Source organism: Micromys minutus, assembly GCF_963924665.1.
Source record: "Micromys minutus genome assembly, chromosome: 1".
In the NCBI taxonomy this organism is placed as follows: Eukaryota; Metazoa; Chordata; class Mammalia; order Rodentia; family Muridae; genus Micromys; species Micromys minutus.
Window position 1 is genome coordinate 199,544,954 of NC_137969.1, and position 27,468 is coordinate 199,572,421.

General features: G+C 45.4%; 1 protein-coding gene across 1 annotated transcript; it reads right to left on the minus strand.

Annotated features, from left to right (window-relative positions):
• Positions 1 to 518: 518 nt before the first annotated feature.
• EGLN3 (egl-9 family hypoxia inducible factor 3) lies at positions 519 to 25,278 on the minus strand. Its single transcript, XM_080925100.1, has 5 exons — positions 24,647 to 25,278; positions 6,970 to 7,089; positions 5,319 to 5,455; positions 3,151 to 3,224; positions 519 to 2,091 (listed from the first exon to the last, which is right to left on the minus strand). The coding sequence occupies exons 1-5, from the start codon at positions 25,001 to 25,003 to the stop codon at positions 2,060 to 2,062; spliced, it is 720 nt and encodes a 239-aa protein (XP_080781226.1). The 5' UTR covers positions 25,004 to 25,278; the 3' UTR covers positions 519 to 2,059.
• Between the last annotated feature and the right edge of the window lie 2,190 nt (positions 25,279 to 27,468).

Here is a 27,468-nt window from a genome sequence, read left to right on the forward strand (position 1 = left end):
GAGTGAACACCACCCACCCGATCCCAGCTTAAATGTCTGTCCTTCTTTTCATTCAACCTCAGCTCCCGGTCAGATCAAGTCCCAGCTGTGTGAGACATGGTACCTGTGAATGACCCACTCACCATGACCAGAATTTTCTATACCCTCAGCCTAAGATTATAACCACAAGGGTCATAATGGCACAATTCAGCAGAAGAGTGCTTGCCAGGTATGTATGAGCCCCCCTCCCCCATCAGTGGTTCTTGCTAATGCTGGGACCTGGTAATACAGTTTCTCATGTTGTGGTGACCCCTAACCATAACATTTATTTTCATTCCCCCTCCAGAACTGTAATTTTGCTACTGTTGTAAATATCTAATATGCCCTTGAGAAATGGACATTTGACCTCTAAAGGGGTCACACAGGTTAAGAACCACTTTCTAGATCCAAGAGAGAAAGAAATGCAAACAGTCTAAATGCTAGAATCAAAGATATAAAATCCAGCAAGCCTTTCCTGCCAAAGACAACGAGTCAAACCATTACAGAGACTGAGTTTATTGAACACGTATGTACTAAGCCCTTGCTTGCTATATATGCCAGGTATTAGGTTAGGGGCTGGGAATATGTTGCATGGATCAGAAAACGTACAAAATCCCTGTCTTCGTTGTATTTAACACTCTAGGTGTCATAGGCTACAAGACAACAAACATAATAAATAAGGAAATGACATCAGTTAGAAGGTGGGAAATACTAAATAAGACAAAACAAGAGCCACGGAGGAGGGAATGACAGTTCTTCCTGGACACTTTCCAAAAACAATTAAAGGAAAAGTATCAACTTCTTTCTTGGAAAGTCTGTATGTCTGAACATGATGAAATCCAACACTGTCGGGTCCGTGCTGCTTGTGGGATTCTAGCGAGGAAATTAGAAAGGTCTGAAAGATGGGGAAGTAGCAGCAACAAACTAGGATGGCTAACTTTCGTAAAATGGGGGTTTTATGCAGAGTTCTGGAGGAAGCGGCACCCGAGTCCTGCAGCAGGAGAACCTCCCACAGTTCTAGGAAATTCCACAACTCTGGCCACACTACCAACCAGTTGCTCTCAAGGATCAAAACAGCTAAAGTGAGGCAGGCAGAGCAGAGGCCGTGGAAGAACTCCAATAGCTTTGAGGTCTTTTTATTTCCATATCTTTTAAGAGTACAGCACGCAGTTCTTTGTTATGAACGATGAACCTTTAAAGGGAGCACTGATGAAAGGGGGCTGTCTGCACTCCCAACCACTCCCTCTCCAGATGCTCACTGTACACATGGTGATTGTAGACCGCTAGGCTTTGCTCTTTCCGCAGAGACAGCAGAAGCTAGTGCTAAATTACCAGGAAGCTTTCTGTCCTTTGCTTTAACTTCAAATTTCAATACCAGAAAAACAACCCAAACTGCCTGGAGAGTTTTATTCTCTGGATAATTGGGTTCCCCAAGTAAGAAGTAAAAGTAGAGCATAAATGCTGGGGTCATTGATTTAGTAATGACCTCTAGGAAGAAAAGGTTGTAGGACCAGGAGAAAGAAGCATCCACCGTGGGATACTTATAAGTCTATCACTTGACAGCAGCCCTTTCTAGAGGTTACAATGTCATTATGTCGTCGTAATTGTCCAGTCTTGGGTTGACAACATCTGGAAATCGTTCAGATATTTCTTGCTGTTAGGGTTTCAAGGGTGCCTCTCTGTGGCACCTTTCCCCAAGGAAGTTTCTTTGCAAACCTCCTCCTATCCAATCAGGAAGTTTACATAAAGTGCGAGTAAGAGGCAATCCTGGGCTCAACAGCTGTATTCCCAGATCTGTCAGTTAAACCGCTGGCCATCTAGGATGTCTGCAGGTATTCCTGAAGTTAGCAAATGAGTCATCTGGCAAAGAGAGGGTCTGAAGGTCAACGCAGTCCCGCCAAGAAAACATGAAGTACCACAAACAAGGTGGGGAGCTGAACGATGCAGGCATAGGGAGATTGTACAGACTCTTTGGATCTTGACATTTAACATTTCAGGAACTGTTACTAAATGAATGTGGCCAGCGGGCTGCACACCACAGTCAGTCTTTTGCAAGAGCAGATTCAGTTTTTCCTGGGTTGGAAACAAGAAAAAAAATTTAGTCAAATTTAATGAAATATGTCAGTCATCATCATCATCATCATCATCATCATCATCATCTCTCTCTCTCTCTCTCTCTCTCTCTCTCTCTCTCTCTCTCTCTCTCACACACACACACACATACACACACACATACACTCCTCTAGTAAACAACATACCATTTTACATAGCTAATTGAGATTCTGCAAAGCTGTCTTTCTTGGCATTTGATACAATGGTCAGAGGTCAAATAGGTAATGAGTCAGGTAAAGTGATGTCAATTTCTTTATGTCAACATACATTTTATTTATCTGGCAGTGGACAGAATTATACCTAGGGCATGCCACATATTAGACAAATGCTCCAACTCTGAGCTACACCTCTAATTCTCCTTGTAAGACTTCTTAGTATCAATTCAATATACTAATGTTCAGAAGGATACAGGACATAGTATTTCCTGCACTCAGAGAGCCAGAAATTTATGTTTTCATGAACTGACCTGGTAGAATTACTGCTTTTATGTAACTTTTTGGGGAGGCCGGACATTACAGAGGTCAGACTGACCTCACATTCATCTTCCTGCTCCAGCCTAGAGTGATGGTTCCACTATGCTTAGCTTATTGCAACCAGTATTGAGAGGTGTGGCTTATAAATACTGGCTGCAGAGGACAGGGACGATGTTAGATCATATCAGTTTGACAGTGTGAGAGCCCTGCTTCTATACTGAGCCACAGTCCCATACCAACTTAACCACTGGAACCAAGATCCATTCTGTTTTCTATATAAATGCTAAATTTATGAACAAAGTTTTACATTGCATACGACTGATTAAAATTCACAGTAAAAAGTTAACTCTTTCTATCTATTACAAACCATCACACCGTCAATGAGCACCCGGAGGGGGACTGTCCCATGCATTTCCTTCTGATTCTCTTAAGAGCATGAAGGCCAAGGCTTTAGATATTATATATGAAGCCAGGTCACAACTAAGCTCAAACAATGTCATCACGAAAGATACAAAACTAAAGTCATAGAAAACAGACAGACACCTACTCGTTAAATTCCTGAATTTCTTTTTGGCTTCTGCCCTTTCTTCAGCATCGAAGTACCAGACAGTCATAGCGTACCTGTGGGAGAAACGCATGTGCTATTACTGACCACCAAAAGCTTCAAATTCACTCTGTGAAGCTCACGGTAAAATCTTTTACACTATTTTAATGTACAATTATTTCCTTGCGTTTAATTTTGTATAATGTCATATAACACAGGTGTTCCGGGGATAGCCAGATCCTGGTCCGAGCACTGGGAACTCAATGACGTTATCCCTAGAAACTTCTTTGAGAGCTCCGGCTCCTGCGGCTGATTGGATGGGTAAGGACTCAATGGGGAAATGAAATCTGCACAGAAAGGGCTGCTCAGGATGGAGGCTCAAGGCACTGGGAAGGGAACAAAGAGAGGTGACATTTGAGGGAAGCTTTCACAAGTAGCTTCGTTCAGTCACAGAGCCTTTTTTACCCTCGGCCCTCCTCTCTTTAGTTTTAGGCACTGGTACGAAGATTCAGTTCAGTACTGATACCTGTGGGCTTCCCACTGCTCCTGTTACTTGCTTTACCTTATCCATGGGATTGACTGTCATTGGAGCGATCTCATGCTTGGATTTTAAACCTTTCCCTTTTATTATTAGCCACAGTTCTTCCCGCGCCCTATCCCATCGCCCACTCTACCCTAAGGGCCTCTAATCTCTTTTGCTAATGTTTCCTCTATAAAGTTGGTCACCATGGGGCTGGGAAGTAACAAGAGAATCCTGCCACATAGGGTCTTGTTATTGAACCCCATAAAACAATCCACAGGTAGACTTCAGCGGTGAGGACCAGTGGCCTCTTTATGCAGAGCATGTCACAGTGTGATGGAAGCTGTAACTCTGGGGTTCTGATCAGGAAGTCTGCAGGGAAACTCTGGAGGGCTAAGCTTGGTAATGTTTAACACCGTCCTTCCTCAGCCTTCCCCGCCTCGACGCCCTTCCCAGTACAAGCCCCACTCCACATCACGCCGCTCCCTGCCTGGCCCATGGTAAGGGAAGAGGAGGGGGAATTCAAGGCAGAAGAGGAGATAAATACTTTTATCGCCTTTCTAGATTAAGATTAGACAATTCTAAGATGTTCGGTGACTTTAAAACTCTGCCTATCCATGTGCCAAAAAAGGAAGGAAGGAAGGGAGGGAGGGAGGGAGGGAGGGAAAAAGGGAGGAAGGGAGAGGGAGAAGAAGGGAGGGAGGGAGGGAGAGAGAGAAGAAGGGAGGGAGGGAGAGTGAGAAAAGAAGGGAGGTAGGGAGGGAGAAAAGGAGGGAAGGAAGGAGGGAGGGAGGGAAGGAAGGAGGGAGGGAGGGAGGGAAGGAAGGAGGGAGGGAGAGAAAAGAAAAAAGGTTTTAAGAACATTGAATTGTGGTCTGGGGTCTACTCAGTTGATAGAATGCATGCACTGTGTGTATAAAGCCCTGGCAAGCATCAGAAAAAACCATATGTGCCAGCACATACCTATGGTTTCAGCACTTAGGAGGTAGAGGCAGGGGATCAGAAACTCAGGGTCATCCTCTGCTACATTGTGAGTTCCAGGCCAATAAGAGATCTTGTCTCAAGGATGGATGGATGGAGCGAACAAAACTATAACAGCCAATTGTTATACCTCGGATGAAGCTAGCTCAGACAAACTTTAAGTCAGAGTTGAAAAGGAAGTAACTTCAAGACAAATTACTCTTTCCTCTCCCAAGGTTCCTTCTTTGCTTCCACTGACTGTAAACTCACTCAAAGAAGCAGAACTTTTGACACATGATAACCAAGGCTAGCTCATTAGCTCTGTTCCCTGATGCTTTTGAGACTGGGTCTCACATTGCCTTGAACTCTCAGTCCTCCAGCTCAAACCTCCAAGTGCTGGAATCATAGGAGTGTACCCCAAAACCTGGGAAACTCTAACTTTTTTCTTAATGGTTAAGAAGGAGGGAACAGAAGGCTAGGGGAAAACAATCTTTGGTATGTACAACTCACAGAAAAGGAAACTAATAGTTACTTTAAATTGGAGTTGGATTTATAAGCTAATGAATCCTAAAGAGGCTTCTTCAATCACTCCAAGCAGGTTCATTCGCCTATCAGTTTTGGGGTGTACCCAGCACTTATTTATATAGGACATTATGCACCCCGGAAGAGGAACTGTGGCCCCAGCTCTTACCTGGTGGCATAGGAGGGTTGAACTTCGTGTGGATTCCTGCGGTCTGACCAGAAGAACAGGAGTCTATCAAAAATGGGTTCCACATCTGCTACAAATGATTTTCCTTCTGGAAATATCCGCAGGACCCCTCCATGTAACTGAAGACCAAGAGGATAAATTAGTAATTTCCTGGTCTCACATGAGGTTTATCAGCAATGATGTCTTAGCAGTGATTTCTCCATCCAGGAAAAATACTCCCGGTAGCTCAACTTTAAGTGGGTTTCATCTCATAAATATTTACCCCCTCTCATACTTTGGGATCAAACTTATATCAGACTTAGCTATAGACAGCTATATCCAACTTCAGCTCAGCGTCTTCCCATCCTTTCCCTTGGCCACAAAGGCCATAGACACAAAACAGAGGACAGTCTGAGAGCACCACACAAAACTGTCCAAGTTAGATTGCTTCAACCCACCAAAAGCAAGCAGACAAATCCTGAGCGATTTCATAGTGCCATCAAATACTAAGTCTAAGCATGCCTCCCATACAGCTGCTCCTCAATAAGAATTTATAGCTGTCCTCTGAACTCTTCAAATGCCCTCTGACCCCACTGACTGGGCAACTCTGTGACCGTTCACACTACACTATCTACATCTTGTCCGACATCCATCACTTTCTTCACTCGCCCTTTCTTCTTTCAAACGTACAATCTACTTGTCCTACTGGAACAGTCATCTTCTGGATAGAATTCAGGCTCCACATGTAAATGTTTTCACACAACACAGTCCAACACTGACAGAAACTCAAATCTTTGTTGATCTCATTCTTCCTTATCCATCGTTGTTGTCCCAACAACTCTGCACATAATAGCATCTCAAAGATACATTTTAGCCCTTAAGGAACTATTCTAGTCTTTCGACCAAATAGAGAGGAGAGATACAGTATCACATTGTAACAGCAGCAGGCTACACTAAGGAACAGCAAACAGATGCAGAGTTCAAAAGCTTAAGAAGCTTGTGAAGTTCCCCGGCTTCACCGACTCCTAAGTTATTCCTAACTTTCAGAGAACTTTACATGAACTTCTTACCACTACCATCTGCCATACAAAAAGAAGCCACACGAACCTCTGCCATTCACAAGCTACCAAAAATGCCATCCTCTTGGGACATATCATCCTGAGATAGAGGACTAAAACTCTCTCAGGGACAGTTTTGATAATCCACCACTCTATTTTTGTGAACTTCTCTTATTTTTGTGAACTTCTCTCAGGGTTGCTGCTGGAAGGGAAAGCTGAGAATCTCAACTCTGCATCCCTTCACTAACCCCTGGTCACAATCACCCCCCCCCACACACACACTTACTTTAGAGCCACTGTTCTTAATCTTATCAACTTTGGCACTAATTCCATAAGTGTGTGGAGAAGTGCATAAAACAGTGGAGACCAGCTATCAGATACTGCAACTCTCCTAAAGTCACCGGAAGGTTTTACCTAATTGGAAACAGCGTGCTCTTTTGATCTGAATTCTCAATACACCCCTATCTGCACATTCTGTAACATATAACTCTCAAGCCACACACACACACACACACACACCCACACACACACCCACACATACACACACACACACACACACACACACACACACACACACACACAGTATACCACAGTACCTTGGCATCCCAATTCTTATTCAGGTAGTAGATACAGGTGATACAGCGACCATCACCATTGGGGTTGTCCACATGGCGAACATAACCTGTTCCATTTCCTGGATAGCAAGCCACCATTGCCTGTGGAGACATCCCAAAGATGCTGTTTAAAAAGAGTTTCCATAGTATCCTCCTAGGGCAGACATATACAGTGCATAAATTTGGATTACTATCAGAACATAAAACTAACACAAGATAATCTTTGGTATGAAAGCTTAACAGGCAGGCCCTGCCTTCAGACTCAGTGCATGGTAAGTAATTCAGTCACATTCCCATGATCTAGAACATTGAGAACTTCCTAAAGAAACCCATCTACATCACCAACAAGATGCTTGCCTTTCTTTAATATTTCTTTTTGGAAAAACATGTTCCGGGTTTCCATCCAAACCCACAAGATCAGGATTCAGAGACATGAGAGGCAGGCATAGTGGACACGACCATGGAAATGTCAGTACTCAGAAGCTGGGGCAGGAAGCATGAGGCTAGCCTGACCTACACAGGGAGACCCTCTCTAAAAGGTGGGAAGGAAGAGAGTGTGCAGAGAGGAAAAGACAAAAGAAGGAATCTTTGGTGTGGGGCTTAGAGACTGTGCTTGGTTAGCAGTGCCCCTAAGTTGTGGAATCATGCTTGTGTTACAAAAACATATGTCTGATTCTAAAGGGAATAAAGTTCAACTCAATAAAGGGCTTAGGACTGAAGAGAGAAGGGTCAGTGGGAAGCCAGACCTTAACGCTTTACAAGTTAGCACAGATAACACATGGAGATCTCTTTGAAGGGGAAAAAAATCCTACATTTATTTATGTAAATATATATATATACTGTACACACACATATATAAGTATAATGTATAAATGTAATACACATAAACAAATGTGTCCCTTAATCCTATGCTCTTCCCGATGATCATTAAACCTATACCTTTAATCTGAAAGAAGAAAACCACCTAGAAAAATCCTAACCGAAAATTACAAATCTTTGTGGTTTCGTGAGGGAAATGTAATGGAGATGGGGAACAAACAAGCAAAATATAAAACCTGTTCTCATTGTAAGACACTCTATAATTTTTAAATACTTTACAGGGATTTGGGGTATCTGAGGAAAACACTGGAACTGGTAATGACAGCCCAAAGCTTCCCGCCTATCTTGTTTACCAGTGTGATCTTGGCACTAAGGAGTAACAGACACACAGAGACTGTCCACGGAAACGCTGACAAATCCGATCAATGAACTCATGGATGGTTCTCTGTTGAAACCACATTAGCAGCTTTTCTTCCTCTGCTTTGAAAGCATACTTACAGACATACTGAGGGGGTCTGGGTTGAAATACTCCTTGATAAATAGCAAGGTGACTTCACGAGAAAAAGGACTAGTCTGGAACAGCCCCAAACTGAGCCACTGACAGTTCAGGGAGCTGATTCCCAGTAGAGCCTGAAAACGGAGCTGTAACTCACACACACTGTGTGCTAGCGGTTGAATGGCGGCCTGGCTTTGTGATGAACCTGAAGCTAAATCAGAGGATATCTGGACTTTACATTTCCCGCAGCTGGCGATCGCTCAGCTGGCCTCAGAAAGAGCCGCTGTGCTGTCATGTGTAGAACTGAAGTTGCTCTGTTAGCTTGCATGTCTCCCCAAAAGTCAGATTTTGAGGTAACTGTAATGAGGATTTGATTAATTATGGTGTTACCAAATCAAATAGATGGTGACTTGGAATAAAGGTGATTGGGAGCAACCTGAAGTGACTGGCCTGGCCTGGGAGGAAGAATGAAGTTGCCTAGAACACAGGGAATTACCTATTCCTGGAACCATCGGTCATGAGTGTAAGGGCCAGCAATGAAAGTCACGTAGCACAATTGCTCCATGATGTCCTGCCCCATCCCAGTCTCCCCACTACTGGGTGGACCTAAACTTAAAAAAAAAAGCCTGCTGTCAGTCAGTGCTTGAGCTTTATATTCTGAAACAGCTCTGCTCCCAGAAAAGGTCAGCAGCGGTCTGGATGCCTGCCATCTACCTCACCTGCAACCGACCGTGATCCCAGGCTTCCTCCTGTGATCACGAGGACAGGCTACATGGTTTCTATCGATTGCCGATTTGACAGGATGTAGGTTCACCTTGGAGAGAAATCTCTGGACATGTCTGGGATAGATTTTGTAGACTGGGTTAATTGAGTTGGGAAGACCTGTCCTAACTAGAAAGGAAAAAAATGAGCCGGCCACCAGCATCCTTCTCCCTCGGCTTCCTGACTGTGGAATCACCGTGACCAGCTGCTTTGAGCTGAGACATGACTTCCTGCCACCAGGAACTGGGCCCTGGGACTTGAGCCAAAATAAATCCTTCCTTCCTTCGGTTGCTTTTGTCGGGTGTTTTGTTACAGCAACGTGACAAGTAATCAACACAGTCCTCCAGTGTCCAAAGAGAAGACTCAATCTAAGCTCAGCACAGAAGAGAGAGTGTCTGGGAGGACATTAAGAAACACGAATGGACTTTAGAACTCAGCTTGAATTAAAATACAGGCAGGAAATACAGATTTCCTCCCCACCCCCACACCTTCCCCTAATGACTGCAGGTATAAAACAGAGAATGTGTTGGCACAGTTCCTTGTGGACTTACCACTACCACTAGGACACCCCTCTAATTGTGAGTATACACGTTGTTAAGGGAAGGAAGAAATCATTTTTCTGGCCAGAGTGCAAGTCACCCTCTCTCCAGAAGCCATGTGCATCACGTTTAAACAATGGGAGGAAACCAAGGGAAGCTCAAAGGTCTTGCCGCAACCTCGCTGACCAATTGTACCACTGAGGTTTCTGGCTGAGTGCCACAGGAGATGGGTTTTGGCTCGGACACATTCCCAACTGTCTGCTGGTCCTTGCCAGGATCTCAAACTGAAACTTAGGGATGCACTGACAGGCAAACCTCAGTGAGGAATCATCACGCCTGTGCCAATTCCTGCACGGGGCAGTAACAGACTCCGGAAACCGATGGGTTTATCAGATCTGTTATCTAAACCTCATCAAGTCTGTAAAAGGAGCCCGAGTGCAGGTCAGAGGGAAACGCTGCAACACTTCATTGTTTTATGGGAATGAGGAAGGTATCTTATTATAGGGTTTTTTATTGGCAAAAACTTCCTGGCCTAACCAATACTTGGAAACTACAGCAGTTTAATGGTACATCTGTGCCCCTGTGGTAGTGTGGTCACTGTACCCCGGTTCTAGTTCTGGCTTTGCAATGAATCAGCTTGTCCTCTGATTTTGCACGTTCTCTGATGCATCACTGGTCCCGGCAGTGGCCCCTGAACAAACCGCCATCCCCAGAGGCCTCTCCATTGCTCTGTAGCAACAGGAAATGAGAGGAATGAACCAGGTGTTCCCGAGCTGGCTCTACACCAGAGATATGTTCTTCAAGACACCTCCATGGTCACATTCAGGCACAAAGAGTGAACAAACATAGAAGAAGTATAGCAGAATCCAAGTGTAAAATCTACTTAAGAAAACAATGCATCTGTTAGGGCTGTGGGAAAATTAGAAAAACAAACAGAAAAACAAGTTCAGAGATCAAGCCCAGGTTGTACACTCCAAGGCCTCAATTGGATGTTCTAAAGCAACTGTCCACAGCCTTACTAAGGATCCAATTTAAAACCAGAATCAACAGCCTCAACAGTTCACTCAGTGATAATAATCATTTTCAGACAGTATACTTAGTACTTCTCTATAGATCATACTGCAGACCGGGGAAATAGAGTCACACCTAACATACATGGTAGCCTAGGTAGAGAAAGAAGCCATGCTGTGTATTTTATAAAAAATGAATATATACACATATAAATGCATATGTATTTTATATATTATATATGTATATTACACACACACAGCTCAGGACTCGGGAAATAGATGCCTTAATATAACTTCACAAATGCAAAGTTGCATTTTATGCAAATATTTACTCAGCAAACTTTTTTTAAAAAATGATCATTTCACTTACAAAACTCACAATTGACATGCAGATATTGCTTAAGCCTGACACTGTATCACACACCTGTCACTCAGTTCCTAAGGGGACTGAAGCAGGAGCATCACAAATTTTAGAGTAGCCTGTCCAACAAAAGGAGATACAATCGTAAAAATAAAAAGCCAAGTCAGGAACAGTAGAACTTTAAAGATATCTGCCTGAACAGCCTTTAAAATTTGGTCTACTAACAAATTGGACCTCTAAGTTGCTAAACAAATATTAGCAAAAGTTTTTTTTTTAAAGAATTATTTATTTATTTCAAGTATGCAAATACACTGTAGCTGTCTTCAGACACATCAGAAGAGGGCATAGGACCCCATTACAGATGATTGTGAGCCACCATGTGGTTGCTGGGAACTGAACGCAGGACCTCTGGAAAAGCAGTCAGTGCTCTTAACCACTGAGACATCTCTCCAGCCCTAGCAAAGGCTTTTTAAGATTTTTTTTTCTTTTTCAAGATTTTTTAAAAAATTTTTCTTTGGGGGAGTGATATTATTGCTTAATTATGTCTCTATGGTGTGAAGAGACCAGCTCTGGGAGGCCAGGTGGCATCGGATCACAATGAAACTGTCTTAACAAGCTGCTCTTAGCTGCTTGACCTGAGTGCTAGAAATCAAACGCAGGTCCTCGGTCAGAGCCCTATACGCTCTTAATCACTGAGCGCCATGTCTCTTGTCCTTGGATCTGTTTAATTAAGAATGGTTCTGTTAAGGAGACACGGCCTAGAAGAAGGAGCAGAAGACAGAGACGGAGGAGATGGGAGAAGAGGGCAACAGTGCAGGAGAGGAAGGAACAGATTCTGTGCATAGAACAAACCCAGTAAGTGCAGCACAGCCTAGGCACAGGTTAACAGTGCTTAAATCTCTTTGTACCTCAACTAACTCATCTGTAAAATGGGTTTAAGCAAACTGAAGTAAATAATCCATGTAAAAGTCATAGCTCAAGACCTGGGATTGCTTTCATTAGCATCGAGAGCCATGGAGGTCCTTTCCTTCTTTTCCATCTCTACCCTAAAGCATAGCCACACAGAGAATTAGCTTGGACAAAAGCCCAGTGGGGGAGTCACAGCTGAGGTCTGTGGCTTGAAACAGTCTCATTGGTACTCAGGTGGCAAGGTCTAAGTAACATGTGGTGGCAGTGTTTTTGGGGTCAGTGAGCGGAGGAATGGAAGTCAATACCTGGGGAGAGAGGTTTGTGTTCAGCACATATTTTAACTCACACAATGAATGTGGACAGTGAGCCGGGCCAGCTGCCCTTCGAACACTTCGTGTGCTGCACTGGTAAAGGGACCTGCTCAGGCCGGGCCCATGAAGTGACACATGGAGACAGGGGCAGGGTGATGAATCACTGAACAGAGACCTACACGGCAAGCAACAGCCCTAAGCTTGAATTTCCCCTATTAGAAGGGAAAATAAAAATCTCGGAATATCCAAATGCTTTCTGCAACGGTCCAACCACAAAGCGCCGAGTGAGCTGACAAAGCAGAAGAGGCTTGGTCTTTGCGAGGTTTGTTCTTGAACGTATTTTTTAAGTTAAAGGCAACCGAAGCTGGCATGTCAACTTACATTCCGTATTTGGCTCTGACAACAAGCAAAAGAACTCCAAAAATCCTTTACAAATTAAATGCAGAGAGCTTGAAGCCCGAACTAGAACTTCAGCTCCGTCCCTCAGACACGTCCCTCCTCCTTCAGGGGTTGGTGTTCTTCAAGGACATCAAGATTAAGTTCTACATTAATGGCTCGAGAGCAGTGGGTTGACCCTGGGAAATATACCTGCTACCAAGCCAGGCTACCTGAGCTTTATCTTTGGGAGCCACAAGGAGGATGGAGAGATCAGACCCCATTTGTCATCCACTGACCTCAAGGATGCACACCGCGGCACGAGTGTGCCCATATACTATTCTCACGTACACATAAACGCACGCACACATAAACACAAAAATTAATGTGAAGGCCTCTTAATAAGATGGCAACAGTCATGCAAAGCCTGTTTTAAGCTTAGGAAAATGTCACCAGCACAAAGTTCACAGTAGCCACCAGCTGAGCCAGCACATGAAACAGAACAAAAAAGGGAAGGTCTGAATGTGAAGAAGAAACCGCACTCAAAATGTTTCAGAAAAATTTTAGTGGCTTCTTAAACTCTTATGATGATTTGTGTGTGTGTGTGTGTGTGTGTGTGTGTGTGTGTGTGTGTGTGTGTGTAAGCATGTGTATACACACTCAGAGGCCAGAAGTGAACTTGTGGGAGTCAATTCTCTCTTTCCCTGCGAATTCCCAGGGACTAACCTCAGAAGCTCAAGTTTGGCGGCAGCAAGTGCCTCTACCGGGTGAGCCAACTCACTGCTCAGCTTCAGAACTCTTACAAATTTATTTCAAGCACTTACAGGGTAAAGAAAGGCGCCGTAGACAACTCAAGCACTTGGAGAACAAAAAAGCAGATGAGGGCTCAAACTGTCATTACTGGTCTTCGCATCTTGCTTGTTATCCCTATCAATGGTTCCGATCACGCCCTCCCATTTCCTCCCTTGGAGGGCCTCTGGTTAGAGACCAGCAGGACAGACTGAGGGGAGAAAAGAGAAGCGCTTTGGTGGCCATGGGGCAGCCCAAAGTTTTCCTTCCCAAAGTTTCAAGATGATAGAATCCAGGGCTTGTCAGGTCACAGTCCTTTCAACAAAGTCCAAACTCCCTCATGTTCCCTGTGGGTCTAGTCTCACAAGGAAAACTTCCGCCCTCCTCACACACCCTACGTTCACACTAAAACCAGCGCCATTCCCTGACCCCACATGCCCGGCGTGCTGCTACACATTAACCTCACTGCCAATGCAGCGTGGTGATGTGCGTGCCCTTCCACCTGAATTGCACAACCAAGAAGGAACTTCGGGACTTCTGCAAATGGGTGTTACAAATGGCTGAGTTCCTTTGAAGTGGGTCTGCCTGCCCTTCCTGTTCTGGCAGGGGCGCTGCACCTAGAAGGGAAGATTAATTCACCATCTTCGCTCTCCAGCCACTCCTCCGTGAACTTGGCCCTAGCTTCCAGATCATACAAACACGAGCAATTATGGAGAAGATAACCTTCTATGTAATTGTTCTGTGTTGATCATAGAGCTAACAGGTACCAAGTACCTTAACAGTCTTTTGAGATCTATATGTTAAAGAAACAGGCTCCCACTCCACACTCTAAGAAACACTCAGGAGAGCACAGAGACATCCCCCGCACAACACACATAGGCCCACAAGGTTGCTTAAAACTACGGGAGACCACAAGACTCCAGTATCTAATGGTATCCCGTCAAGATTCTTCGGAGGGTCCTGCTTCATGTTGGAAGTTCTGAGAGAGTTCTGAGGGCTCCCCCAGGGAGTCCCTGAAACGCTCAGGAGACCAGGGCTTTATTTAACAGACAAGCTTCATTCCTTTCTCAGCTGTAGCTAATTCCTTGGCTTGAAGGGGATTCTTCTAAGTCCTGCAATTAGGCACAGTAAACAGGCCCGGCCACATCCACATATCAGCGCAGGCTGTCTGGGTTTGGGAAAGCAGCCCTTCCCGTGGACGTCTGGCTCTGGGCCAGCTGGGAGATGACTGAGTGACAGGGCTACGTGCGCTTCGTGAGAGTGGCAGCCAGCCCACACCCGAGCACACCGCCAGGCAGCCAGAGGGGGGGAACAGACTCTGGGGAGCCCTGGCTCCTCCCCCACTGTTCTCCAGTCAGCAGAGAAAGGCTTTCAGCGGGGGCTTTCTCCTGGCAATTACAAAATCGGCCCGCCTAGCAGGCTGGGGGACACAGAGAGGAGTGGTTAACCATCTCCTTCCCGAGGCGTTGGCCCAGATGTTAACAGTTGTCACTTCCTAAAACTTCCACAGAACCTGTTTAATGGCCTGGTTCCTGGGAGGGTGAGCAGAAGCTTGTTCAGAGTCGAGGCTGTTCACACGTTCTCAGAAGGGAGTCATTAGCCCTGGTTATTATATGGACCTAGAGGTTACCACATGTCCCTGGAGAACAAATGCATTAGTCACCCCAAAGGCACCGGTGGGGTTGAGACTCAAGGCATTTAACTTCTTTAACGTGAGAAACAAGCTTATCAGAAAAATCAGACTTCACCTGGAGTGCCCTAAAGACCACACACAATACAGAAAGGTGTGACAGCCTCTTCATGCTTTCATCTTAAATCAATCCCAAAGTATATGAAGAAACTCATGGCGATTTAAATACAACCTATAAGGAAACTTTATTAACAGATACGGTCACCAATAAAAATGTCCAGGGAGAAAAAAGGCCTTCAAGCATCGGGAATTCCATAGGAGAATCCTATATTTGCATTTCAGCACTTAGGAGGAAGCATCAGTCAGAACTCAGGAAAAGCAGCACTCCCATGCAGTTACTGCACAAACACTCATGCAAGCTGAAATCCAAAGCTAAGGAGCAAGACCAATCTGTCCCCAAGCTTTCTGGGGGAATTAAGGTCTTCAGTTCTATGCAAAGTACAACTGCAGGACCCACCTCAGATACCAAAATACATGCTGAAGTCCTCCACATAAAATGGTGGTGTGTTTGCATTCAGCCTGCCCAAACCTTCCCAAATTCTCTAAGTCACCCTGAGGTGACTAACACACCTTTTAGAATGCTATGCAAACAGCTGTCAAACGCTACGGCTTAGGAAATGACAAAAAAGATCTAGACTTGTTCAGTGCAGAACCGTCTTTTCCTGATGTTTTCAGTCCAGTTGAGATACAGATTTAGAGGAGCTTGCTATACTTGTCTCGCCGTTTCCCACGGAGTTAGAAAGTCACGAGAGGCAACAAACAAAAAAAGAAAAAAGAGAAGAAAAAGCAAAACCAAGGAATGAGTGTGCCAAAAGTCATTTATGAACATAACCTGAGGACAGAGCCAAAGGTAAAGGGAATTGCCTAAATCACGCGACAAAGCAGGCTGGCAGAGATGTTGTCTTGGTTTGTGTCACCATACTACAGAGACAACCCCAACCCCATTAAGTTGCAGCTGCCCCTCGGCCTCTGCACCGATGGGCTTTTCTTCCCTCTCCTTTCCCAGTGCCCCAGTCCCCATGTTAACCCAGGGCCAGTCCACAGCCAGCTACACTGTCCTTCCACAGTCTGGGTTGTTGGAGACTTCTTTCAAGCATCTTCCTTCATTAGGTCATGTAAACACAAACTATGGCTCCCAAACTGGCTTCAAAGTGAGCTGATAAATGGCCAATTCAGGAGAAAAAAATTTGAAGAAACATAAAAATTCATTTCCCCCCTGGAAAGAAAATGAGAAACACCAAGTAAAAGCATCCCAGGGAAGAGATCAATTTTCCCTGCTAGGGCATAAAGCTAGTTTGGGAGACATCTGAACTCTGCTACTAGCACATTAATTAGAATTCACAGGATGCAGAACTTCTACAGTCACAGTCACGTTAATTAGAATTCACTCGATGCAGATTGCTGGCTTAAAGGAGGCAGGCATCCAGAGGACCTTTAACAGGGGTCGGAGGGGGCTTCTCAGAGAGATGCCTCAATGGTTTGGAGGAATGTAAAGGGAACTAGAAATAAAAATGCCTGGCCCCAAATCGAGCAGCTAATTCAATTGTCCCAAAGCTCCTCAAAGACAGCTATGGACCTATCTGACAAGTTTTTGGGAACTGCCAGGTATGACCCCACCCACTTGTAATCCTGGTATTTAGCAGAAGTCAGAGGTCTATGGTCACAAATTCAAGGTCTATCTTAAAAACAGCAAAACCCACAAATGAATGTGAGAACTGAGGGTCAGAGACTCCAGGAAGGTACTGGACATTATAAAGCTAAATGTTCCAAAGCACTGACCTTCCCCGCACTCAACACCACTTCCAAATCACTAGGGAAAGTGTCATCTGAAATAAATGCTATTCTTTCTAGAGGGGCCAGGGACGAAACTGCCTTCCTTCAACTCCAAAAAAAGCAAGGAAGAAGCAGGGTACATTGAGGTCAAGCCTGTAATCTTAGCACTTGGGAAATGGAGCGGATCCACAGTTCAAGAACGTCCCCCAACACCCAGCTAATAGTGAGTTAAAGGCAGCCAAGGCAACTAAACTGTCTCCAAACAAAACAAGCAATAAAGAAAGAATTCTAAGTTCCTCTGAATTGCCAAACATACCTTCCAGCACCCAACCTGGGGGAAAAAAAATAACCAGGACAGCGGCATCCATACCTAAGCAGGATGAAGCAAAATGGCAGCCACACCCTGATTTCTATTGAATCACACCTTCGATTCTAGTCAAGAGATGTCAGGGCAGAGAGTCCCAAACTTTGGCTTTCTCACGCCCTTTATACCTAGGCATCTTTATTCTGGAGGGCTAGGGGTTCTGGGCTCCTAAGTGGTATCCATAGTTGGAATATATAGATAACTTTTCAGAGACTCAACTGTTTGCAAGGTTTCAGATTTGCAATCACCAAAGTGACCATGAAACTTTTTTGCTCCTTTCTCCTAATCTGTGGTCACCAACCATTTACTTTCCTGTGGACTTACAAAAGGGGAGGAGACCAGTTCCAAGCTTCCTTCCAACCACAGCGTGAAAAATTAAGCAGAAAAAAATATAATAGGAAAGCCACAGACATGTGCAGCACGGTTGTTCCCCCAAAATCTCACAAGTAAATTTAAAATGCTTGCTCCCCATTAGCTTCAGCAATAAATAAGCCTAGATTTGATCAACCAAACTCTTGCTAACAGAGAAAGTGGGAATAGAACCACACTATGCTCCATGAACTACGTGGTAGCTCTCACACTAGCATGTCAGGGACTCACAGAGATTCAGTAGGTCCAGAGAAACCCAAGAATATGTGCTTAGAGCCAAGGCGATACCAGCCCAGAGGCTCTGAGAGCCACAGCTATTCTAGGCCAGAACCAAGAGTGTGCAAAGCCTCCCTTTAAATGCTTGAAGGTAAAAAGGTCAGCTGTGCACTGGTTAGTTCAGGGAGCCTGGTGTTGAGCAGGAAGCTTTCTGTACAAGCTTGGCTCCCCCCATTCTAAAGAAGGAGGAACACCCAGCTGTTCCTTTGCAGCATGCTGTCTGTGCTAGGTTCTGCCTCTGAGGACAGTGATCAGGACAGTCCCGAAGTTGGGATGAGCTGGTGGGAGGCCTGTTATTATTCATCTAGTGAATGCCAGAGGCAAGCTCAGGACAACATACAAACTACATACACCTCCACACATCCGGACAACGTCAAGTTGTAAAAACCAGGTTGCGATAACACTTGGAACCGAGTTTCCCATTTTGTCTTCTGACTGGCAAATAATCCAGACTACTCTTGCATCCTTCGATTATACATATTTGGAGGTTACTTTTGTTTTGAAAGGCAAAAATAATTAATATGAAATGCACGCATTATTTTAGGTTTTTTTCCCCCCTGGCTGATGTGACCAAATACCTGACAAGAAGCGTCTTAAGATAGGAAAAGTTCATTTCAGATTAAAATTTGAGGGACTTCCTGGCCAGGGGAGGTTAAGTGGCAAGAGTGTGAGGGTGCTGCCCAATTTCCTACGGACAGGAAGCTGAAAGCACAGGAAGGCTCCCAAACCACAAGACCCTCCTCCTCCTGTGGCCCACTTTCTCTACAACTTTACAAAGCAGTGCCAACTCAGGAATAAGTGTTCAAACACCTAAACTTATGGAGGGGGGTAGCTTACGTCAAAGTGACAACACATATTTACCCTACAACTTAGGCAACATTATCGATGTACCTTCTAAAGAATCAAAAGCTGGCTTGCCTTACTTAATAAGGATGTATCAATACTGTTCTGAGCATAGATAGGGCACACTGAGCAAGGGACCAAATAAACCCCAACTCAAAACCCGAGGGGCTACATTTTACAGTGTAGAGCAGGGGTCAGTAAGGCTGAGACGGGCAGAGGGTCAGAGATGCACAGTTCATCATAACCATGGGCAGAAACTCATCCACAAATGAGTATCACAAGAGGAGGCAAACTAAAGCAAGAGCTATACTGGTTTAAGATAGAAATAACCAACAGAAAAGGGTACAAATCCCATGTATAATTAACCAAGCTCACTAATCTTACTTGGCAAACACCCACAGAGCTACGAATCCAAGCCAAATCAATGGTCCCTGGCCATCTGCCAAAGTTGAATTCTTTAGTCTGGCATCATAAAATGATCTGTCGTATTTACAATTCTGGTACCTCTGGATTCAGCCACCCACTGGGCACCCCTGGCACATACCCAGCAGAAGACATCAGAACATCATTACTGTCTGAACATGTGCATTTGACAAACACCAGAGGAAAGCTGACAGGCACCTTGAAGCATTAGTTAACAGCTACAAAGTACTGCTAAAACAGAATCATCAAATCTGTGACTAAAATAGCTTTTTAAAAAAGTGTCTACAGTATAAACTTGCTCACTACTCTTTGGTCTTCAATGGGCATAAGTCAAATGTTCTTTGTTTACCTAGCACCAGAGAATCCAGCCAAAAGTAGAGGTGCCAAGCTCATCAAACAAAGTCCCAGGTGAAGAGCCTTCTGAGTCTTGTCCTGAAGGGACACATTGTACTGTGGCACTTGAAGATGCTCACCAGACAGTTCTGTTCAGTGAAAGTCTTCAAGCCTCCGCATATTGTCTCCCATATATGGTGTGCTCCCAGGATACAGTCCTCGGGTGCAAAGCTATTTTTATTATTGGGAAAAACTAGTTTTCCTAGCCAGAGTCAGGAATCAGGAGAAAATTTACCAAATTTGCGCAAGCTGTCAGAAAGGGAGATTGTTCTCTGACATCCAAAAGCCCATTACAGAGATGAGCAATTTAATTCTACCATAAAGGTGCTTAGCATTTTTAGGCTGAACCATATTTTAAGATCTCAAATAAAATACTGAATTCACTAGACAGTTCTGGGCCACATGACCCATGACCAGATGACCCAGCCCCAGCCTTCGAGGCACCTGTTCCCACAAGTCCTTCTCTGTGAAGGTGACTGGTGAAGGATTCCTCTCCTAGGAGAAACACCTTTTTTCCTGAATGAGGGACCAGACACACACATGCACACGCATGTGTACACACACATATTAGGAGCTGGAGACATGGCTTCACTGTAAGCAGGAAGGACTCCTGGATGACCACACAGCTCCCTTTACATTCCCCAAGTGTCATTCAACAACACAGACCATGAAGTCACCCTCCACAAAGACAGGATTCCCTCTTAGTGAGACTGTGTTCTATAAATGATTCCTCAGACTGTTTAAGATTTTGACCACAGAGACACTACAAGTCTCTGCTCTCTAAGGATCACACCTCGTCATGGGCTCCAGCAACCATATTTGTGACATATAATTCTATATGCTTTCACCACCCCAACCAAGGCTCATAGTTCCCCAGAGCTAAGGTCAAGACAGACTAGCTTTCTCCAGGGCAGTGGAAGCTGGGATTCTGCTTCAGGCCACCTTGACCTAACAGCTGAAGCAGCCATTATAAGGGATCATCTTGAGCCATGTGTGTAGAGCAGCAGTAAAGGCTGGATTAGAAGGACAGAGGGGAAGAAATACAGAATCGAAACAGAGAAAAAAAGAAAGGTATTCAAACTCAGAGAGCTCACACTAGCTGGGAATGAAGGTTCTACGTTTACAGCCCTAGTCCTCTAGATTCCTGACAGCATTTCCTGAGCTTGTGTCCTGAGAGAAATCAGATCAGCATGGTACATCACCCCATTTTTTTCTTTTTTCTTTCTTTCTTTTTTTTTTTTTTTTTTTTTTTTTTTTTTTTTTTTTTTGCTTAAGAGTCATTTCCAACCAGCATAAGTTTCATTAAGTAACAAGCATTCTTCACACTACCAAAAGGGTGGGCCAAACAGCTGCTCCACAAGGGGAAAGCAAGCCCCCCCCACACACTCTCTCATTCATTAACCTCAAGCTGTTCAGTCCTCTTATTGTCTCCAGCAAAGGACTGGCCTGTCTCTTCACAGTACAACCTTTTCATCACCATTGTCCACAGATGTGCTGGTCAGGGTCCTAACAACCAGTCTAGCAATACTTTCCCCAAAACAACACTGGAAAAACTAACCCAGAACTTCACTTGCACCTCAGACTCACTCAAGTGGCCCACTTCCACAATGTGTGGTGTGTGTGTATGGCCTGAGACACAGTTAACAAGGAACTAGACTACCCTGCAGTTCACATGTATTTGTGAGTGTAAGCTGGTTCACAGGAGTCCTGTACAGAGACTCAAAGACATACATGCACATCTGGGTGCTAAACAGGAAGGCCTGATGTTAAGACCAGATGAGAGTCAGACCAATCTGGGTAAGGATCTCAAACCTCCTCACCTGGAGCTTTTAAACAGGGATGGAGACTAGAAATTCTAAGAATTTTACATGTATTGTCACAAAGTTCTTTCTCCCAAAGCCTTTGAATTATTATTTTTACACTTGATAAGACCCAAGTGACTTATCTAAGACCACAAGGCTTAGTTACCCCAATTGTCCCCCAACCTCCTTCTAAAGCTGCCTCTAGCCCCTGACTGTGAGAGACTTTGGGTCTATTATTTAAGTGTTTGATTCATTATTTGGGGATGGGGGAGCCAAGGCTCAAAAAAGTCAAATTAGTACAGTGCCTCGCAGAGCACGGGGCAGTGCAAATTGCTCAATAAACAGTATTTATTATTGTTAGAGTTCCCAACTCTGAGTCTACGGTGAATGCTTCAGGCAAAGGGACATTCGGTTCTATAAATTACACGTTCTCTGGAAAACAGCCATTCGCAAGCTCTAGGCAGCCAAAGAAATAGGAGCAAATTATAAGCAGTATTTATCTTGGATAAGGCCTAGATCTCCAGAAGGGAGTAGAAACAGATAAATGTTGCAGGTTGGAAAGCATGACTACACTTGAGGTTAGGGGGCGCCATGATACTCCTCAGGACCACAGGGATTTGCTTTCCCCAGAGGGATTCCAAACCCCATTCTGCTACAAAGGCAAAGCAGACAATTTCTAACACACACACACACACACACACACACACACACACACACACACACACACCAACCACAGGTACACAGACAGGGACAGGACTACTAAGAGTTCTTCCACGGTTTAGGTCCAGTGAATATTCTTGTTTATCCCCAATACCTTTGCAAATCTGCTGACTTTGATTCAATGACCTTCCTTTACAAGTTCGGTTTAAAGAAAAAGATGTAATGAGGATGGAAGCATCTATAAGTGCAATGCATAGGAGTTTAAAGTATATTTTTTTAAAAAGCAATCTAAATTAAACTGGCAGTTGGTAAAATAGCCTGGTGGGAGTTCATGCTAGCCTGTCTACACGTGTGTGTGTGTGTGTGTGTGTGTGTGTGTGTGTGTGTGTGTGTGTGTTTTGAAATTCCCTCTATCAAAAGTCATAAATAAGTTTAAAATCAGTACAAGTTCTCTCTCTCTCTCTGAAGAAACCCATTTTCCCCTGGAACCATAAGCAGGAAATTAGGTCTATCTATATCAGGACTGTGGGAAGCAGTACAGAAGAAAAGACACTGAGGGAGGAAAGGCACGTAAGAAAGAAAACAGGCCAAGTGAAAGGAAGCCAGGGTAGCTCCTATAGACAGGATGTGCCTTGACAATGAATGTATCACCAGTGAACTCAAGTACAGATCCGAGGCCACAAGAGTCCTGGCGGAAGTAAATCAAAGTTTTATATATGAAAAAAACTATAGTAATTGTTTTGTTGGTGGTGGTTTGGTTTGGCTTCCGTTGTTGTTGTTTTGGTTCTAATTATCTAGGGAATAGACCAATGGAGAGGTGGACTGTGTAAACGGTGTGAAGGAGAGCTTTGTGTCAACAGCCAGGACCTGGATACGGAAAGATGCCTCTTCAGCGGGTCCGACAGATCTCTTTCCATGCTCAGTCACCTTCTTACACGGTTAACTGAACAGTTGCTTGGTCCACCCCGGGATCTACAGAGCCTGCTTTGCTCACCCTGGATGACTAAGTACTTTTTTCATTCCCTTTGAATTAAATTCTAGCTCGGGGTCCACCTGGCACCCACTAAGTCAAAGCGAAATAATAAACTATTAGTGGCCCGGCTCATCATTCATTCCAATCCCTCAGGAGACATTATTCCTAAACCACCTAGGGGACATTCTTTAACAGCGAGACTTGGAAGAAACTTCACAAAACTGAGAAAGTGTCATTTGCCTTTCATTAAAGGTTAAAGCGGCAGGTGCCTCCCAGTACAGAGGATAAGCCCAGGGTTATCAGCAAAGATTATTTATAGCAGAGATGCCCCAGATGAAAACAGACGATTGAGTCTACCACCAAACTGATGGAAGAAAAAAAAAACTCCCTATCATCTCTAACCGAATTCAGGTAACTGCACTACTCCCAAATCAAACTAACACTCAGAAACCAACCCTTTGTTCAGAGCCCCCTAGACTGACAGCAGCCTGCAGCTCCTACTCTTCTAACACATCTAGACCCTTTGCTTCCAGACATTTCCAGGTGACCACTTGCCTTTGATAAGGGTGCTTTTTCCAGCTTTGGGGACAAACAAAACTACAGTAGTTTATCCCAAGAACAAAGCTACGCCGAGAAAGTTTACATCTGTTACAGGGAGTGGCAGCAGCTGGCATGCTCTACCTTGCTGAATTTGCTCTGAATTGCTCCTGGAGAGACGGTTTGACTATCATCATTGGAAGAAATGGCCAAGAGCACCAGACTAACCCAAAGTAATGTTACAGCTTCTCCACCTCCCATTGGCCTACCTGCCAGCTACTAGTAAACATTTTCAAGATAAATCATCACCACCCACTGCCCCATTACTGTCTGTGAACAAAAACAAGGATTCTACTCGGAAGTACTCAGAAGCTCTCTGTCTCTCTCTCTGTGTCTGTCTCTATCTCCCTGTCTCTCTCTCTCCGTTTCTCTCTCTCCCTCTCTGTCTCTATCTCCCTCCCTGTCTCTCCATCTCCCTCCGTCTCCCTCCATCTCTGTCTCTCTCTGCCCCCCCCCCCCCACACACACCTCTCCCCATGGACCTTATCATGAGTGGACTTTGCCATGAGTTTATAGGAAACGAAAGGCGATGGTGTGGGGCTCAGCACCAGGAGAGAATTTTCACTTCGGCTGAGGGGTCTAAAAATTCTGGGCCCCAGGGCTCAAAGGCTGCACGCAGAAGTGGAGGCTTACTTATCCTTTTCGAATCAAACTCTTCCCTCCCACCCTAACTCTACAAGCCAACTAACACAAGGCAGAAATCACACTTGCCTCTACTGTAGAGTTAAGAGTGCCTCTGGCTACTGTGATGGGCAGTACCGGATGGCTTTAAAGCAGGCACTTCGGGTCATGAACATGTGTGTCGCAGTGTTTCGAATTATCTTTTCCCTCCACCAGCCAGTTGTCCTTGCAGTCATCACCAAAACCAGGGCAATTCTTTCAGTCAGCAGAAGCTCATCAACACGAGACACCTGAACCCCTTAACGTGGGCTTTTGCTTAAGGGGTTAGGCTGGGAGGTGGAGGGGACGCAAGTAGGGCAGACAAGGCAAGCTGACTTCTTGGTTAAAAAAAAAAAAAAAAAAAACAAAGTTCGCTGTGGCCCAGCGAAGGCGCCACAACACTCCGAACGAAGGCTTCCCGTCCCCGGCAGCGCAGCTGCGGCTGGGCGCACGCACGCATCCTACCTTGGACCGCTCCTTGACATAGTATTTGCCCAGCCGGCTCCCGCAGTACAGGACCAGCCTGTCGATGAGGGACAGGAGGAAGTTGATGGCCTCGCAGCCCTCCTCGTTGCCCCCAATCCACGTGATCTGGTCGCCTCGCAGGTGCCGCTTGGAGACGCCGGCGCGGGGCCCCGCCAGCTGGCCGTCACGCAGGACCCCGTTGTAGTGCAGCTGCTTGACTCGCTCCAGTACGCAGTCGCCCACCACCTCGCCTAGGAAGTTGTCCAGGTAGCAAAAGCCGACCTCGTGCAGACAGGGCACGATGTACTCCAGGGCGATCTTCTCCAGATCCAGCCTCATGATGTGTCCCAGAGGCATCTCGCCCAGAGAGCGGAGGCGGGGGACCCCCAGGATGCACACACCGAGGGCTTGCCCAGCGCGAGGGCACAGCGGAGAAGCAGAGAGTCGGGCCGGGGGCTCTCCCACCTGCGGCAGCCACGGTCACCGAGCCACTTTCGCTCCAGAGGCAGGGAAAGTTGCTTGAAACTCTAAAGAGAAGGGAGCCCCGCTCTGAGACCTGCGGGAGTAGTCACCTAGCGCCGGACTGGCCCAGAGAGAAGTCGGAGGGCCCCTTTTGGAGATGCAGAGCCACGACCGCGGCGTCCGCAGCCGGGGGAGGAACCAGAGGAAGCCCCGCCTTGACCTCAACGTCATGGTCCCGCCCCTGGGACTGCCCTCCTCTTGGCCCTTCCTCTTGGACCGGTGCTGCAGAGCATCTGGGCGAGCTCCACACTAGCTAACCTGTGTGTGTGACCCTAAAAGGACTGAATTTTTTTTTTAATGCTCTCTATTTGCATATTGATTTGCATTAAATCCCCCAGCAAACTTGAAAACCTGGATCTCAGGTCTGAAGATGCACAGGAACAGATTTTGCCACTTTCTGGGCTAGTCACCTCTCTGGTGACTATTTCTTAAACATTGAAGTCTAAGCCTGGTGTCTTTCCTCCCTCTCCTTTCCTCTACTGTTTGACTCGGGTCTGGCGGTTCCAACCCCTGAGATAGTGAGGTGAATTCAGTTTTAATCAAAACTGACTGATTGACAAGCATTCCCCTTGACCTCCCCACACCCTGTGTGCCAGGCTGGTGTGTATCCCTTAGGAGGGGGTGGAGGGCAGGGGATAGGGAGGCACTGCGGGAAGGCACTGTTGCCAAATTCTACACATTTTTGTATTTTGCCCTGCGAGACATGTTCATGCACCATTTATACTCAAACTTTCTACTGAAAGGTTCTGAAATTCTCCCTCAAAATCACTCGTGTGCTCCCCCAAAGATACACTGTGTTCCAGGTCTCTCTGGCATTTACCACAAGCAACTGGACTTGCAAGAGAGCACTAGACCCTACCTAAAAGATTTAAATAACTATGTGTAAGCTGGTGTCTATACAGATTTCTTATGCTGGGGGGGGGGGTAGAGGGAGGGAGGGAGGAAAAGAGAGGGGGGAGGGGGATTCAGTTCACATCTTTACACATCTGGATTTTCATTTAACCGATTGAAAAACTTCACCAGCCTTTCAAGCATCATTTATTATGGACATAAAGTCCCTACAGTCTTTTTGATTTTATTCTCTTCCCAATAGTCCCTCTGCTAACCTCCTCTGAGGGGAGAAGTGGGGTGCTATCGTGACAAGGAGAGGCAGAAGAGGAGAGAGTGCTGAGAGACTGGGAAGAAGCCTGTGTTGTAGCTGGTAAGGACAAACAGAGCCTTGGGGAGTGGCAGTCAACTATGAAGGGTGTGAGCAGCTTTGGGGAAACCTAGCTAGCTCTATGGAGAACGGGGCCCTGTTCTCAGCTGGCCCCTTCCATATGTCTGTCCGGGAGGAGGTGTCTTTCCTTAGGGTAAAGGCTCCAGTTGTCCTAACTTCAAGAAGCTGTCATCCAAAAGCCTACAGCAACACTAGGGTGATAGAAACCAATGTCCTTGGAACATTTGGTGCCAGCACATGATAGATGGTTGGAAAATAGTTTCCCGAGACACTGACATCTGAACCTGCAATCACCAGGGATTGTAGACAGGAAGCCAGCAGGACAGGACCCTTTGCAAGAGGTACTGAGGAGCCTCCCAGGGTATCTAGTCACAGGGACAGTATCAAGCAGACTAGCCTGGTCTAGAACAAGACCTCAATGGCCACTGGAGGGGGACAGTGAGAACTTCTGCAGGACAGCTCTCTGGTCCCACCCCAGCAGTGGCAAACAAGGGCTGGAGAGTAATTTATCTTCATTGGGAATGGAATGGAAATGAACTCTAAAGAGGGGAAAGGCCACTTCCCTACTGTCATCTGAACCCCTGTCTCTGGGAGATGCTCTGACCCCTCTTGTGATCTGCAGGGACACCTTGGAGTAGGCAGCTGTGTAAGATGGAGCTTTTGCAGCACAGACTGTAGCAGACTTGAGAGGTATCCCAGGACTGAAGTTATTAACTTAATATTTAAATAGTATTTCCATAATTTCGGAGCACGGTGGCTTCTAGTGTAGTCACAGCTAGAACATCAGTCCAGGCAAGTTCAAGCCCGATGCTGTTCTAGTTGATTTAGTCCCCAACTTGTGCTGTTTAGGAAGGGAGTCGATCCTGCAGGACCATCCTTACTAATCAACAGCCCTGCCAATCAACTCAGGCTGGCCAGCACTGAGTATAGGAGGGTAGTCAGACATACTGCAGCTGGTAGAAATCAAAGTTCATGATTATATAAAGGGCACAGTCAGGCTCTGAGGCCAAGCACCAGATGGACAAAATCCAAGTTACCTTTAAGTATATTTATTTCAGATATTTTTCTATTAACCTGAGTC

What these genes read in the sequence shown, in the direction of transcription:
- EGLN3 (XM_080925100.1), bottom strand. Translation starts at nt 25,003, where the DNA reads ATGCCTCTGGGACACATCATGAGGCTGGATCTGGAGAAGATCGCCCTG. An exon ending in ATGTCAAGGAGCGGTCCAAG is followed by an intron (nt 7,090 to 24,646) that starts GTAGGATGCGTG and finishes ATGTCTCCACAG; the next exon opens with GCAATGGTGGCTTGCTATCC. An exon ending in ATAAGAATTGGGATGCCAAG is followed by an intron (nt 5,456 to 6,969) that starts GTACTGTGGTAT and finishes CTTGGTCTTCAG; the next exon opens with TTACATGGAGGGGTCCTGCG.